At 38.8% G+C, this 14,911-nt stretch overlaps 1 protein-coding gene across 1 annotated transcript in view; it reads right to left on the bottom strand.

Annotated features, from left to right (window-relative positions):
- Window positions 1-2,780: 2,780 nt before the first annotated feature.
- The window catches only part of LOC124796788 (zinc finger protein 12-like), a 112,743-nt gene continuing 100,612 nt past the window's right edge, over window positions 2,781-14,911 (bottom strand). Inside the window, exons 10-11 of the mRNA XM_047260727.1 lie at window positions 13,407-13,572; window positions 2,781-3,209 (exon numbers count right to left, since the gene is read on the bottom strand). Coding sequence (XP_047116683.1) covers window positions 13,558-13,572 — 15 coding nt within the window. The 3' untranslated portion in view covers window positions 2,781-3,209; window positions 13,407-13,557. The remainder of the gene's footprint in view (window positions 3,210-13,406; window positions 13,573-14,911) is intronic.

Raw genomic sequence — 14,911 nt, 5'->3', positions numbered from 1 at the left:
AGGGTACCCTGTACCACTACTAGTCATTTCTTTTCTTGTTCCACTTGCAAACAGAGTTTGTAGACTTAGAGGAAGCCTTAAACAATTACAGTAGAATAACAGAAAATCCATGATGGATTCAGTGGCCAGAGACTGTGGTCATATGTGTGTGTGTGTGTGTGTGTGTGTGTGTGTGTGTGTATGAGCATGCGCGCGTGCGCATCTGTGTCCGCGACTCAGCATCTTTGCTATATGGTGAGTAGCAATGACCCTTTTCATAATATTGTTGCAGTAGAAAAAGATAATCATAATTCTTGAAAGATCTGGGGTTAAAGTACAGAGTCAGATGATAACCTACAATATTTACAAAACCCAAAGGATGATGATAAAATTGGAAAGCAGAGAAAGACAAGTTCATGTTAAGAAGGGTGTAAGGCAGAGTTGCAGTTTATTACCACTGTTGTTAGGACTGTACATTGCACAAGAGACTCAGAAGACCAGCTGAAAGGAATATACAGCTTAGTTGGCACAGAATTTGGCAAGCAATAGCACAGGTCATGGAAAACGTGGAAGAATGAGGATGGAGATCCTCAAAGTGTACACCTGGAACAAAGCACTGTACGAAAGAGAAACATGGGCCATTGAGAAGAACCTGGAAACATTTGGAAAGTGTTACTATCAGAGAATGTTAAAGGTAAAGCATGAAATGAAGAGTGAGTGAGGAATGGAGTCTATGGAAGAACACTGCCAGAAGAAGGGACAGGATAGTGGGACAGCTTCCAGGAATAATTAACTTAGTGCCACAAGGAACTGTAAAGGAGAAGAAAAATAGAAGGGGCAGCAAAGAATAGACTGCGTACAACAAAGGTTGAGGTAAAATGCGAATGTTGGGTTAAAGAACCCCTCCATTCCCTAATATTTTTTAAGAAATCATGGAAGTCACTAATACGCAGTTCTTGCACTTACTGCTCCCTTACACACACAAAATGAAGTCTCCATTAATTACATGTGCACAAAATATCAGTTTGTCCATGCACATCAGTATATTGGGTAAGTGATAACTGTCTATTGCGGAACTAGTTGAAAATGCTCCAATTAACTTGGTCTTGTTTTCTGAGAACATTCTAGATCACCCAAGAACATATTAAAAACGAACATTAAAAAAATTGTAGAAAGTTAGTATTTCATGCTCACAAATACTCTTTTGACTGTCTGTTGCTACCCATGGTTCTCCTGTTGTGGTTGTGCAGTGACAGCTGTTGCCTGTGTCTGATGCAACCCTTGATTCTCCTGTAGTGCATTTTTGTGTTTGCTGGGTGTTTCACTCAAATTTTATCTTGCTTTTTATCCTTTAAGTTTTCTTTCAATTTTTAGCTTCTATTGTGAAGCTAAACTTCTTTCACTCATCTGTTCCATTTCTTTGCTGTTCTTTCTGTTTCCTTCTTTTCAATTCATGACTGACAAGATCTCCCCCTTGCCACAGTCTCTACAGACCATTCTGAGGTAGAATATATTCTCACAGCAAGATGATGGAACATTCGAGGATATTCTGGAACATTCTCAAACATTCTGTCTGGAACATTCTTGCGAGTCTAGGCCTCTTTGGCACTTGATTGCCAGCTGCTTCACCAACTTCCCATAAGAAGTGGGAAGTGATGTGAGGCTCACTTCTGATACCCGTGTCTTTCAACCTAGCACTGGCAATTTCAAACTGGAACCTTCTTCATTGATAAAGGATGGAGGACTACCATACCGTACAATTCCCTATGGGTCTGTTGGGGTGGGTTGCAGAGTTTCAAGCACAGCATGCATGAGCAAACCATGCTCACATTTGTAACATATGTTGATTGATTTGATTCAGGTAATTACACAGTAATGATGACAGAAAAAACAGACTATCAGAGACAAAGAGGGAATTTCTAGCCATAAGAAATCTACTAGTATCAAACATCTACCTGAATTTAAGGGAGAAATTTCTGAGGATAAATATTTGAAACACAGCATTGTATGGAAGTGAATCATGAACTGTGGGAAGACTTTAAAAGAAGAGGGCGGAACTGTTTGGATTGTGCTGTACAAAGATGTTGACAATTATGTGGACTGATTAAGATATGGAACTAGATGGTTCTCCACAGAATCGGCGAGGAGAGGAACATGTGGAAAACATTGACAAGAAAAAGTGACAGGATGCTAGGACATGCATTAAGACAAAAGGAGTAACTTCCATGGTACTTGAGGGACCTGTAGAGGTTACAAATCCAAATCATATGGGGAGACAGAAATTGGAATATATCCAACAAATGATTGAAGACGTTGGATGTAAGTGCTACTCTGAGACAAGGAGGTTGACCCAAGAGAGGAACCTGTGGTGGGCCACATCAAATCGTCACATGATAACACCCCCCCCCCCCCCCACACACACACACACCAGTTAAAAAAAACATGAATAAATACCATTATTTTAAAAAGCAGTTAATGGATACATAAATAAAAGTATCAAAATGAACATATTTATAATTTGTGGAGATAATATTAGATTCAAGAATATGGTTTGTTTTCCTTCCTTACTCCCTTTTGCCCAGAAGTTTTGCTAACTTCTTTATTATCATATGTAACTTTAAATAATAGCTTAACACTTCAGAATTTTGTTGAAATCCTTCTATCTCTGCTGTAACAAATTTATTTTTAAGTTCGTTATTCACTCCTTGATTCTTTTTTTTTTTTAAAAAAAAACAACCCACACACACACACACACACACACACACACATTGCAGTTGAAAAATAATCTCAAACAGAGCAAGTCAAATATGTAAAGTTTAATAAATAACTATTCGTAAACTACATGTATACATCATCACTTCACTTAGTTCTGAGCAAAGAAAATAAAGTTCATTGGACTAACATAGCTTTCTTAAAATTGTACCACAGATCAGACAAATTTCTTTTGGTACATTTAAAATGCCTGATTGTATGTACCATAAAGTTTAACAGAATCTGCTGTCTCCTTTCTAAAGTGACGAAAATTTAAATTTATACCACTTGAAAATGTACACCACAGTGCTTTGATTTTAGTATGATGAAAAGCTTCCTGTCAAATATAATAAAGCTGTTGCTGTCTCATTGGTTTGTTGAATGAATGCATGTGCGGGAATGATTTGCACACTTTCTGAACCATGGTTCCGCAGGTGCACTGCCACCTTTTCACCTTCAGTCTGTCCAGTGCTAGGATTCTGAAACATAAATGAAGGTGGTACTGCAGGCTTTTGAAGCAGTACGCTACAATGTAATAAACAGTAAGTATGAGAAAACACTAAGTATGTTTGTTGAAATTCCTCCTCCTGGTTGCGAACACCTGACAATTAAATATTTAAGAAAACTAAATTAACTGTGTTTAAAAGAAAAAACACACAAATCATGCAAATATAAATCTGACAGCAGTGGAGAGTGGGAATAAATATTAGAAATGTGCTGTTAAAACAAGAAAATACAACTAGTGCAGCAGTTTTCTGCTTTTGGTTCTGCATTTATGCAATTGGGGACTTCCGGCATCATCTTTCTTTACGGATCAAATGAATCTCACTAGTTTGCAGATTTCCATTTTATCTCATATCTTGTGTGTGCTTCTTGACTTTTTCACTGAGTGACACAATCTTCTCTTTATGCAATTTTTAAAAATTATTTTCTTTCTTAGCTTTCTAATATGGAAATTATAATTTGAAGGTTTCACCACATGTCTATTCTTTTGTAGCCTATATGTTTATGAAATACTATACTGTATTATAGCTTTTACACTTACTTGATGTGCCTGATGCATTTCTATTGAGGCAGTCCTGCACATATTACTGTAATTCCCACAAGGATAATATCTTTGACTGTGTCACTGTGATAATTTCTTCTCTATAAACATTTATTTGTGATACCTGTAAATGCTTCCACAGTTATCTCCATTTTTAAAAGTTTTGCACAGTAAGCAGATTAAGAAGGATGTAGGTTGCACTGGTTATTCAGAGATGAAGAGGCTTGCACAGGATAGAGTAGCATGGAGAGCTGCATGAAACCAGTCTCTGGGCTGAAGACCACCACAACAACAACAAAGCTTTACTGATTTTATGCTCTATGATTGGTAACTAGATCATTGTACATAGTATATATTTATTTACTGGTTCTATATTGACTTTTGGGAATTTTTATTGTAATGCTCATTCACAGTTTGCTAGGTGGTGTGCATCATTTGTTATGTTATTCCCATAGTCATTATGCCTTTGTCTGTCTCTCCCTATTTCATTTTAATGATTTTCCACACTGCTTTGCTTTTTTCCTCTGCATTTTATATCATTTAGTCATTAAATGACTTTTTGTGGCAATCAGCACCTTCTTATTAATCTTTTTGTGCTTATGATAGAAATTTAAGACACTGACAATATTATGAAAAGTGCTACTCACCATATAGTGGAGATGCTGAGTTGCAGACAGGTGCAACAAAAAGATTACTAAAAACATAAGCTTTCAGCCAGAAGGCCGTCTTCTGAAATAGACAACATACACACAACAAACATTCACTCAAGCACAGCTCACACACATATGACCACTGTCTCTGGCTGTTGTGTCAGATACAGCCAGAGACAGTGGCCGTCTATCTCAGAAGACTGCCTGTCTGTGACTTAAACGTATCTGCTGTACGGTGAGTACCAATCTATTCTTTTCATAACACTGTCATTATTCCACCCTGGATTCTCCATTGCATAAATTTAAGACTTGGGCTCTTTATGACTCTTTTTTTTTTGTCGGACTGAGATACTTATGGGTTTGGAAAGACTTTTTAATAACTACTATTATTCATTTAGTTTTGTGAGACATTGTTACTGATGAAGACACTTTTGGAAATGCCTTTTCAATTTAAATAATGTTGAGAATTTAGAGAATTTCACATTTCCATTTGTTTCCCCATGCGCTTAATCCCCGTTTTGGTTTGCTAGTTGTTTTGTAACATTTTGTATTTTGATTTCTGATAAATGTCTTTTGTCGGCCTGTAGTGTAGGGATTTTTTCCATTCTCAATTTTACTGTTATTATTTGGCAGAAATGATGTGGTAGTCCAAGATCCTTTACAACTATCTTACAGTTTTCCCTGACCACATTTGTGTCCACTTGGTCAATTACTGATGGAGTGATTGCAGTAAGCCTTGTTGCATGGTGCCAAAATTGTGAAGGAGGTATATGAGGGTGCCACTAGTTTCATTCATGATATGTATGTTTGTGTTTATGTCTCCACACACTATTTTGTGCCTGACACCTCAGCTAGAACTTCTCTTAAATTGTTGAAAACAGTGGCAATGTTACCACTGCATGACTGATACAGGAACAAGCCTTGTTAATTCAATAGCTGATATCTGAAAGTGTTTGTCTTCACTTACTGTGCTAAAGTCATGTCTTGATTTAAACTGTGTTCTTTTTCTGATATAAGTGCATGATCCTCCACCCTTTGAAACAGCCCTGAAGCACATGTCATTTCAGAACAATGTTTTTCTGCGTGTCTACACCAGTGGTCAGTGACACAAATTACTGTACAGTTCAAAGACTGGAACTCAGTTCAAATTGCTGTGTTCTATTTTTTTGTCACATTGTTTGGATGGAAGATTATTAAGTCTGTGAAGCGCCCCATGTTACTTTTTCCAATACTTTCTTTTTCTTCATGACATGTAAAGTGTGTGTCACTTCGTGTGATAGAATCTATCTTGTGAGGAGTTATTTCAGGTTTTTAAACTACTGGAAATATTCTTTAGACATGGGAACCTGTTGTCTGGATTTATCCTAAAAAAGACCTACTTTTCCTACCTATGACAACAGCTATTTGATTATGCGTTGCCTGAGATCCACCTCCTACACCTCCATGAATCAGCTGTACCAATCTTCCCTCCCAGTCCTACTTAGGTGTACGCCATGCCTTGTGAAACCACATCTACTAATAGTGCCAACTGATACCAGAGCCTTCAGTCCCATCTCTACTCCCACATTAATCTGCCCCACTGTTCCATGAAGGTGTGGCTGGTCAAGATGCCAGAACAGCTCAAGAAAGTCTACATTGGTACCACGAGTCAGGGAAGGTATCTTGTCCAGGGCACCACTGATGTCATATGCCCCATGCCTGTCCAAACTGTTTTCTGCCGCACTATCACTAAATAGTCCTCTTTTGGAAAACACATAAGTGCCTTAAATCCTGTATCACTTTTCTTAGACTTACAACTGATTTGAAAATGCTGGTGGGCTGGTAAGCTGTCCCTAAGCTTCTCTGCAACTGAGGTCCTAAATCTTGCCCATGGCTACGACCTAGCATCAGGTCTTTCTTTCTCCTAACTTTTGCACATTCTTAGGCTTCCAGATCTTGGCTAAAGTATACTGCACATTTTCTGGTCCGGGTCCTACCTAAGGCTTCCCTACATGTAACTCTTCCAGTGGTAGATACCTGTTTTTAGTATTGACAATAAAACTATCAAACTTCCTGGCAGATTAAAACTGTGTGCCGGACCGAGACTCGAACTTGGGACCTTTGCCTTTTGCGGGCAAGTGCTCTACCGACTGAGCTACCCAAGCACAACTCACGCCCCGTCCTCACAGCTTTAATTCCACGAGTACCTCGTCTCCTACCTTCCAAACTTCACAGAACCTCTCCTGCGAACCCTGCAGAACTAGCACTCCTGGAAGAAAGGATATTGTGGAGACATGGCTTAGCCACAGCCTGGGGGATGTTTCTAGAATGAAATTTTCACTCTACAGCGGAGTGTGCGCTGATATGAAACTTCCTGACAGATTAAAACTGTGCCGGACCGAGACTTGAGCTCGGGACCCCAATAAAACTATCAGATTGGTTCCTGCTGCATACTCTGCATTTCCGAGGGTTTATATCCAGTAAACATTCAATCGGTTGAACAACATGTTGAACACGTCCCTGATGTCACCTGAAAATGGGTTTGAATGAGGCCACAACTGACCCTTTTTTTTTTTTTTTTTTTTTAATTAAAAAAAATCTTATGACTGGAGTTACTAATCCTACTTCATAGATTTCTTGGTTACTTTGAGGGATACAAACACTCCACTGGAAATTCACTATTCTGTTTATTCATATAATTTCTGCTTTTTTTTTTTTTGTACAGTTTCTAGTTTTGCAGTAAGAAAAATTAGATGGAAATGAACACTGGAAGGGCTAGCTTTTAAATACAACAGCCAAGCACATGGACTTTACTATGTAAACTAGAAACTGGACACAAACATCCACAGTTTCTATTGACTCCCCTGAGCCAGAAGTCACAGCAAAAAAAAAAAAAAAAAAAAAAAAAAAAAAAAAAAAAAAAAAAAAAAAAAAAAAAAAAAAAAAAACCATCATCTATTGAAGACCATCATTGAAAAAGGCAGAAAACAGAGAAGTGAGGTATGCAATTAGCGACTTTCATAGAAGCTACCAACAGCTCTTTTCTATTATATACCTTATCACAACAGAAGGACTCAATACTGCAATCAACCTAATAAAATGTAGAAAAGCTGCAGAACTAGGCAACATGTACCTTGAATTCATTGGTCCAAACAGGCAACAATGGCTTTTACATTTATACTATGATATTCTGTGAATAGGCAAGTTACCAAAAGCTTTACCTGTATTTTTACACTGCATGTGAGCCACATAAATAAATAAACCAAAAGCTTTCAAGAGAAGCAAAGTTATCTCTATCCCAAAGCCTGGGAAAAACAAGCCTTTGCCAGAAAGTTACAGACCAATTGCACTTTTAAGTGTGTGCTTCAAGATACTTGAAAGAATACTTTATGCATGTCTAACACCCATTGTAAACAATAGCACATCAATACAGAAAGATGTCACTATGCTGGGAAGAAGCTACTGCAGTCTGATCCCCTTGCTCACAACCTACATAGACAGAGGATTCCAACAACTCAAAACATTTGCTGCATATATTAAGTTCATCCCTTGATACAGTTTTGAAAGAAGGACTAATACTCTAGGTGTACAAACTTATTCCTTGCAAATGCTCCTACTTAACGTGATGTTCAATGACAGACTTTTCCAAGTACATTTCAATGGGAAGTCAAGTATTTTCCATAGCCTACAAAATGGCCTACCACAAGGATCTGTACAAGCTCCTGTAATGTTTAATATATATGTATCAGATATACCACAAACAACATTTCAGAGATTCATGTATGTGGATGATATTGCTGTTGGTATCCAAAGCTCAAACTCTGCCGAAACTGAGGATGCACTGACATCATCTGGGAATATTTCAAAAAGTGGGGGCTCCAGCCGCAACCAAACAAAACTGAAATAACATCACTTCATCTTAACAATGCAGAAGCTCAAAAGAATTCTAGTTGTTCACTATTGTGGAGTCAAAATGAAACATAATCCACACCCTGCGTACCTTGGTGTTTCTCTCGACAGAACACATCTTCAAACAACACCTGGAAAAATTAGCAGCAAAAAATCAAAACTAGAACTAACCTGATTCAGAAGCTACCAATACATCATGGTGTGCTAAAGCTGAAAATTTAAGACTTAGCACAATACCCCTTGTACACTCAACTGCAGCATACTCGGCTCCTATCTAGTTCAATACGTGCATGCCAACCTTGTCGATACACAGCTAAACCAGGCAATGCAAGCCACAACTGGAACTATTAGAACAACTCTGATTCAGTGGTTACTATTACTAAGCAGGATGGCACCTCCCCAAACTAGACAACTGGCAGCCCTCAAATCACAATTGTAAAAATATAGTGCCAACCCATGCCTTCTCATTCATTTTGGTACAGATTTTCTTCAACAGCAGCAATTAAGACTGAAGTCAAGACATCCTTCTGTAACAGTCGCCAGCTAACTCAATGTGAATGATCACTGAACATCATGTCAGCAAGATAAGAATGTCACGAACTCCCATCTCATGACAGATCTTACTTTGAAAGTATCAGGATTCTCTCTTCCTTGAACACAGTGGTGGAAAATCAATAGGATTTGCACAACCATTGTATCTGAAAGAAGAGCCTAACTCAGTGGGGAGCTTCAAAATATCTCCAATGTGACAGATGTGGAGCTGAAGGGCAAACAGTTACCTGGCTGTGGTTTGCCCCAATACATCCTTCAGGAGTGCGTTAAGAGACATCCACAACCTCACCACCGAATGGCTGGCCCACAGTGACATGTTGTTGTTGTGGTCTTCAGTCCGGAGACTGGTTTGATGCAGTTTGTTCCATGCGGCTTTTCGCGGATGATGCTGTAGTATACAGAGAAGTTGCAGCATTAGAAAATTGTAGCGAAATGCAGGAAGATCTGCCGCAGATAGGCACTTGGTGCAGGGAGTGGCAACTGACCCTTAACATAGACAAATGTAATGTATTTCGAATACATAGAAAGAAGGATCCTTTATTGTATGATTATATGATAGCGGAACAAACACTGGTAACAGTTACTTCTGTAAAATATCTGGGAGTATGTGTGCGGAACAATTTGAAGTGGAATGATCATATAAAATTAATTGTTAGTAAGGCGGGTACCAGGTTGAGATTCATTGGGAGAGTCCTTAGAAAATGTAGTCCATCAACAAAGGAGGTGGCTTACAAAACACTCGTTCGACCTATACTTGAGTATTGCTCATCATTGTGGGATCCGTACCAGATCGGGTTGACAGAGGAAATAGAGAAGATCCAAAGAAGAGCGGCGCGTTTCGTCACAGGGTTATTTGGTAACCGTGATAGCGTTACGGAGATGTTTAACAAACTCAAGTGGCAGACTCTGCAAGAGAGGTGCTCTGCATCGCGGTGTAGCTTGCTCGCCAGGTTTCGAGAGAGTGCGTTTCTGGATGAGGTATCGAATATATTGCTTCCCCCTACTTATACCTCCCGAGGAGATCACGAATGTAAAATTAGAGAGATTAGAGCGCGCACGGAGGCTTTCAGACAGTCGTTCTTCCCGCGAACCATACGCGACTGGAACAGGAAAGGGAGGTAATGACAGTGGCACGTAAAGTGCCCTCCGCCACACACCATTGGGTGGCTTGTGGAGTATAAATGTAGATGTAGATGTAGCTCTCCATGCTACTCTATCCTGTGCAAGCTTCATCATCTCTGAGTAAATACTGCAACCTACATCCTTCTGAATCTGCTTAGTGCATTCATCTCTTGGTCTTCCTCTACAATTTTTAGCCTCCACGTTGCCCTCCAATACTAAACTGGTGATCCCTTGATGCCTAAGAACATGTCCTACCAACCAGTCCCTTCTTCTAGTCAAGATGTGCCACAAATTCATCTTCTCCCCAATTCTATTCAGTACCCCCTCATTAGTTACATGATCTACCCGTCTAATCTTCAGCATACTTCTGTAGCATCACATTTTGAAAGCTTCTATTCTCTTCTTGTCTAAACTATTTATCGCCCATGTTTCACTTCCATACATGGCTGCTCTCCATACAAATACTTTCAGAAAAGACTTCCTGACACTTAAATCTATACTCAATGTTAATAAATTTCTCTTCTTCAGAAACGCTTTCCTTTCCATTGCCAGTCTACATTTTATATCCTCTCCACTTCGACCATCATCAGTTATTTTGCTCCCCAAATAGCAAAATTCCTTTACTACTTTAAGTGTCTTATTTCCTAATCTAATTCCCTCAGCATCACCTGACTTAATTCAACTACATTCCATTATCCTCGTTTTGCTTTTGTTGATGTTCATCTTATACCCTCCTTTCAAGACACTGTCCATTCCGTTCAACTGCTCTTCCAAGTCCTTTGCTGTCTTTGACAGAATTACAATGTCATTGGCGAACCTCAAAGTTTTTATTTCTTCTCCATGGATTTTAATACCTACTCTGAACTTTTCTTTTGTTTCCTTTACTGCTTGCTCAATATACCGATTGAATAACATTAGGGACAGGCTACAAGCCTGTCTCACTCCCATCGCAACCACTGCTTCCCTTTCGTGCCCCTGAACTCTTATAACTGCCATCTGGTTTTTGTACAAATTGTAAATAGCCCTTCACTCCCTGTATTTGATCCCTGCCACCTTCAGAATTTGAAAGAGAGTATTCCAGTCAAAATTGTCAAAAACTTTCTCTACAAATGCTAGATATGTAGGTTTGCTTTTCCTTAATCTATCATCCAAGATAATTCATAGGGTCAGTATTGCCTCACATGTTTCAACATTTCTATGGAATCCAATCTGATCTTCCTTGAGGTCAGCATCTACCAGTCTGTTCATTCGTCTGTAAAGAATTCGTGTTAGTATTTTAAGCCGTGACTTATTAAACTGATAGTTTGGTAATTTTCACATCTGTCAACACCTGCTTTCTTTGGAATTGGAATTATTATATTCTTCTTGAAATCTGAGAGTATTTCGCCTGTCTCGTGAATCTTGCTCAACAGATGGTAGATTTTTGCCAGGGATGACTCTCCCAAGACTATCAGTAGTTCTAATGGAATGTTGGCCACTTCTGGGGCCTTGTTTTGACTTAGGTCTTTCAGTGCTCTGTCAAACTCTTCACCCAGTATTATATCTCCCATTTCATCTAAGTCCTCTTCCATTCCCATAATAATGCCCTCAAGTACATTGCTCTTGTATAGATCCTCTATATATTCCTTCCACCTTTCTCCTTTGATCGTCTGCTGCCTTCACCATTTCATCTCTCCAAGCTACCCATTCTTCTTCTACTGTATTTCTTTCCTCCATTCTTGTCAATTGTTCCCTAATGCTCTCTCTGAAACTCTCTAAAACCTCAGGTTCTTTCAGTTTATCCAGGTCTCATCTCTTGAAATTCCCACCTTTTTGCAGTTTCTTCAGTTTTAATCTGCAGTTCATAAGCAATAGACTATGCTCAGAGTCCACATCTGCCCCTGGAAATGTCTATACAATTTAAAACCTGGTTCCTAAATCTCAGTCTTACCATTATATAATCTATCTGAAACCTTCCAGTGTCTCCAGGCCTCTTCCACGTGTACAACCTCCTTTCATGATTCTTAGACGAGGTGTTAACTATGATTAAGTTATGCTCTGTGAAAAATTTTACTAGGCAGCTTCCTCTTACATTCCTTACTCCCATTCTATATTCACCTACTACTTTTCCTTATCTTCCTTTTCCTACTATTGAATTCCAGTCCCCCATAACTATTTAAATTTTCATCTCCCTTCATTATCTGAATTATTTCTTTTATCTCACCATACATTTCTTCAATCTCTTCATAATCTGTGGAGCTAGTTGGCATATAAACTTGTAATACTGTGGTAGGTGTGGGCTTCGTGTCTATCTCGGCTACAATAATGTGTTCACTATGCTGTTTGTAGTAGCTTACCCAAGCTCCTATTTTTTTGATTCACTATTAATCCTACTCCTGCATTACCCCTATTTGATTTTGCATTTATAACCTTGTATTCACCTGACCAGAAGTCTTGATCCTCCTGCCACTGAACTGCACTAATTCCCACTGTATCTAACTATAACCTATCCATTTCCCTTTTTAAATTTTCTAACCTACCTGCCCGATTAAGTGACATGACATTCCACGCCCCAATCCGTAGAACGCCAGTTTTCTTTCTGCTGATAATGACGTCCTCTTGAGTAGTCTCCGCACGGAGGTCCAAATGGGGGACTATTTTACCTCTTAAATATTTTACCCAAGAGGATGCCATCATCATTTAACCATACAGTAACCCTGGGAAAAATTATGGCTTTAGTTTCCCCTTGCTTTCAGCCGTTTGCAGTACCAGCACTGCTAGGCCGTTTTGTTTAATGTTACAAGGCCAGATCAGTCGATCATCCAGACTGTTGCCCCTGCAACTACTTGAAAGCCGCTGCCTCTCTTCAGGAACCACACGTTTGTCTGGCCTATGGTTGAACCTATTATCTGTATCGCTGAGGCATGCAAGCCTCCCCACCAACAGCAAGATCCATGGTTCAATAAAAAAAAGTGTAACAGACAAAACAGGTATCTGTTCCTTTAGTTTAAGTTTTTAGTAGTTATTGTAATTTTTACATTACTTATTGCAATGTGTGTAAGTTGATTTGAATAAATAAGATATACTTAAGAGCATGAGTAGGAATTTAATTTAGTGGTTGGCCATGTGTGAATGTAGGCCTCTGTGAGAAGAGAATGATATCCAAAAATGTCACCAAGGATATGCAAAAGGACTAAGTGATTTACTGTTGGAAAACACTCCTAGCTATTTAATGACAGAGAGTAGTTCTATCACCATATTTTCATGTTGCAAAGATGCCATAAAAAACCATACGTGAAGCCATGGTGTGCTGCTGTTGAGTCTCACAGAAAACTGCTTCCTGGTTCTTTGCTTGCCTCCAGAGCAAATTAAATGTGGAGGGCTGAAAGTGATTAATAATAGGATGGGGTTAAGTGAAGGAAAAAAGCCTACACACTTACATTTATTATCACTGCTGTATTTCCAAAAGGTTGTTTCACAATGTTTTTCTCAGTAGTTGTGACTTCGTGCTGAATTAAATGCACTGTGGGGCCAGTTTTTTCACACTTAGGAGTAGTTCGTGCATTTATTTCCAAAGATGTTCCACCTGATTTATGCTTTCTCTCCCTTAAAAAAAAAGAGATATATATGTATACAGTTTATGACAAATTACTGGTAGCATGGATATAGTAAACAACATTGTATTATTCAGTCTGATAGTTTTAAAAGTATTTTATTAAATTTTATGTCAATCAGCAACACACAAAAGCATTTAAATCCTATTTCTACAATATTTATACATATTGTATCAGAATGTATTGTAAGTTATTCTAGCTGAAATAAAATTTAAGATTTCCTCTATGTCCTTTGTCAGTTTTACAACTGCTACAAAAGATACTTTGTTACTGACAAAATTGCAAAAACTCTCAAGGACAGGGCAACTGTAAACATGAATAATACAGCCCAGTTGGAAAAGGACACACAAAGAGCTTACCAGCCTGATGGGCTGTGATCCAACAGACCATGGATTATTAGCGTGGTAAGCTCTTGATGCTATGATGCTCACTGATGTTACCATTGAAAGACTTAGCACATACATTAGTTGGAAACATTCTACAAATTTTGAAAGATTAATTTGAGAAACAAGGTTTTTTTAAACAATGATGTAAAATTCTCTCCTTCTCATAAGTTAGTCAAATAATACACATGTGTTATTGAATGAAGGTAACATTATGAAAAGAATAGATTGCTACTCACCAAATAGAGGAGATATTGAGTCACAGACAGGCACAACAAAAAGACTGCTATAAATGTGTACTTTTGGCCAAAAGGCCTTTTTCTAACATATAAAACACACACACACATTCTCACAAGTACAACTCCCACACATACATGACCACTGTTGTGGCCACCAAGGCAGGACTGCGAGCAATTGCACCTGATGAAAAAAGCAATCTGGCTAGTGCGAAAGGAGGCAGCTGGGGAGGGGAGGGGAGGGGATAGCAGGGTAGGGGTGAGGGCGGGTGTAGTGCTACTTGTGGGAGCATGCAGGAATGTGGTGGGGCACAGGATAGGGCTGCTAGGTGTAGTTGGTAGGTTTGAGGAGGGAGGGGGGGGGGGGGGGGGGGAGGTAGGTGGAATAGCAGAGAAGTAGAAGAGGGGAAATTACTGAATTGCACATTCACCTGCTACAATCTCCTCCTATATGGCTGAATCTGTAATGGCAAATGGCTGTGTAGTATCCTTACAAAAGAGGGTTTTAGACCTGACAGCTCATTATGATAAAAGGAAGGAACTGCCAGAAAAAGTTAAGTGCCCTACCTACTTTCTACTAAAAAATTTCTAACACATTTATCAAACTGAAGGTTGCAATAAAGTATCATCATAAGAAAGTCATACTAAGTTATTTCCATTGCAAGAACAATTCTTCATTAGATAACAATACATCAAACTTTATGAATATCAA

Source organism: Schistocerca piceifrons, chromosome 1 (assembly GCF_021461385.2).
Source record: "Schistocerca piceifrons isolate TAMUIC-IGC-003096 chromosome 1, iqSchPice1.1, whole genome shotgun sequence".
Classification (NCBI taxonomy): Eukaryota; Metazoa; Arthropoda; class Insecta; order Orthoptera; family Acrididae; genus Schistocerca; species Schistocerca piceifrons.
This window is presented reverse-complemented; position numbering and strand designations above follow the sequence as displayed.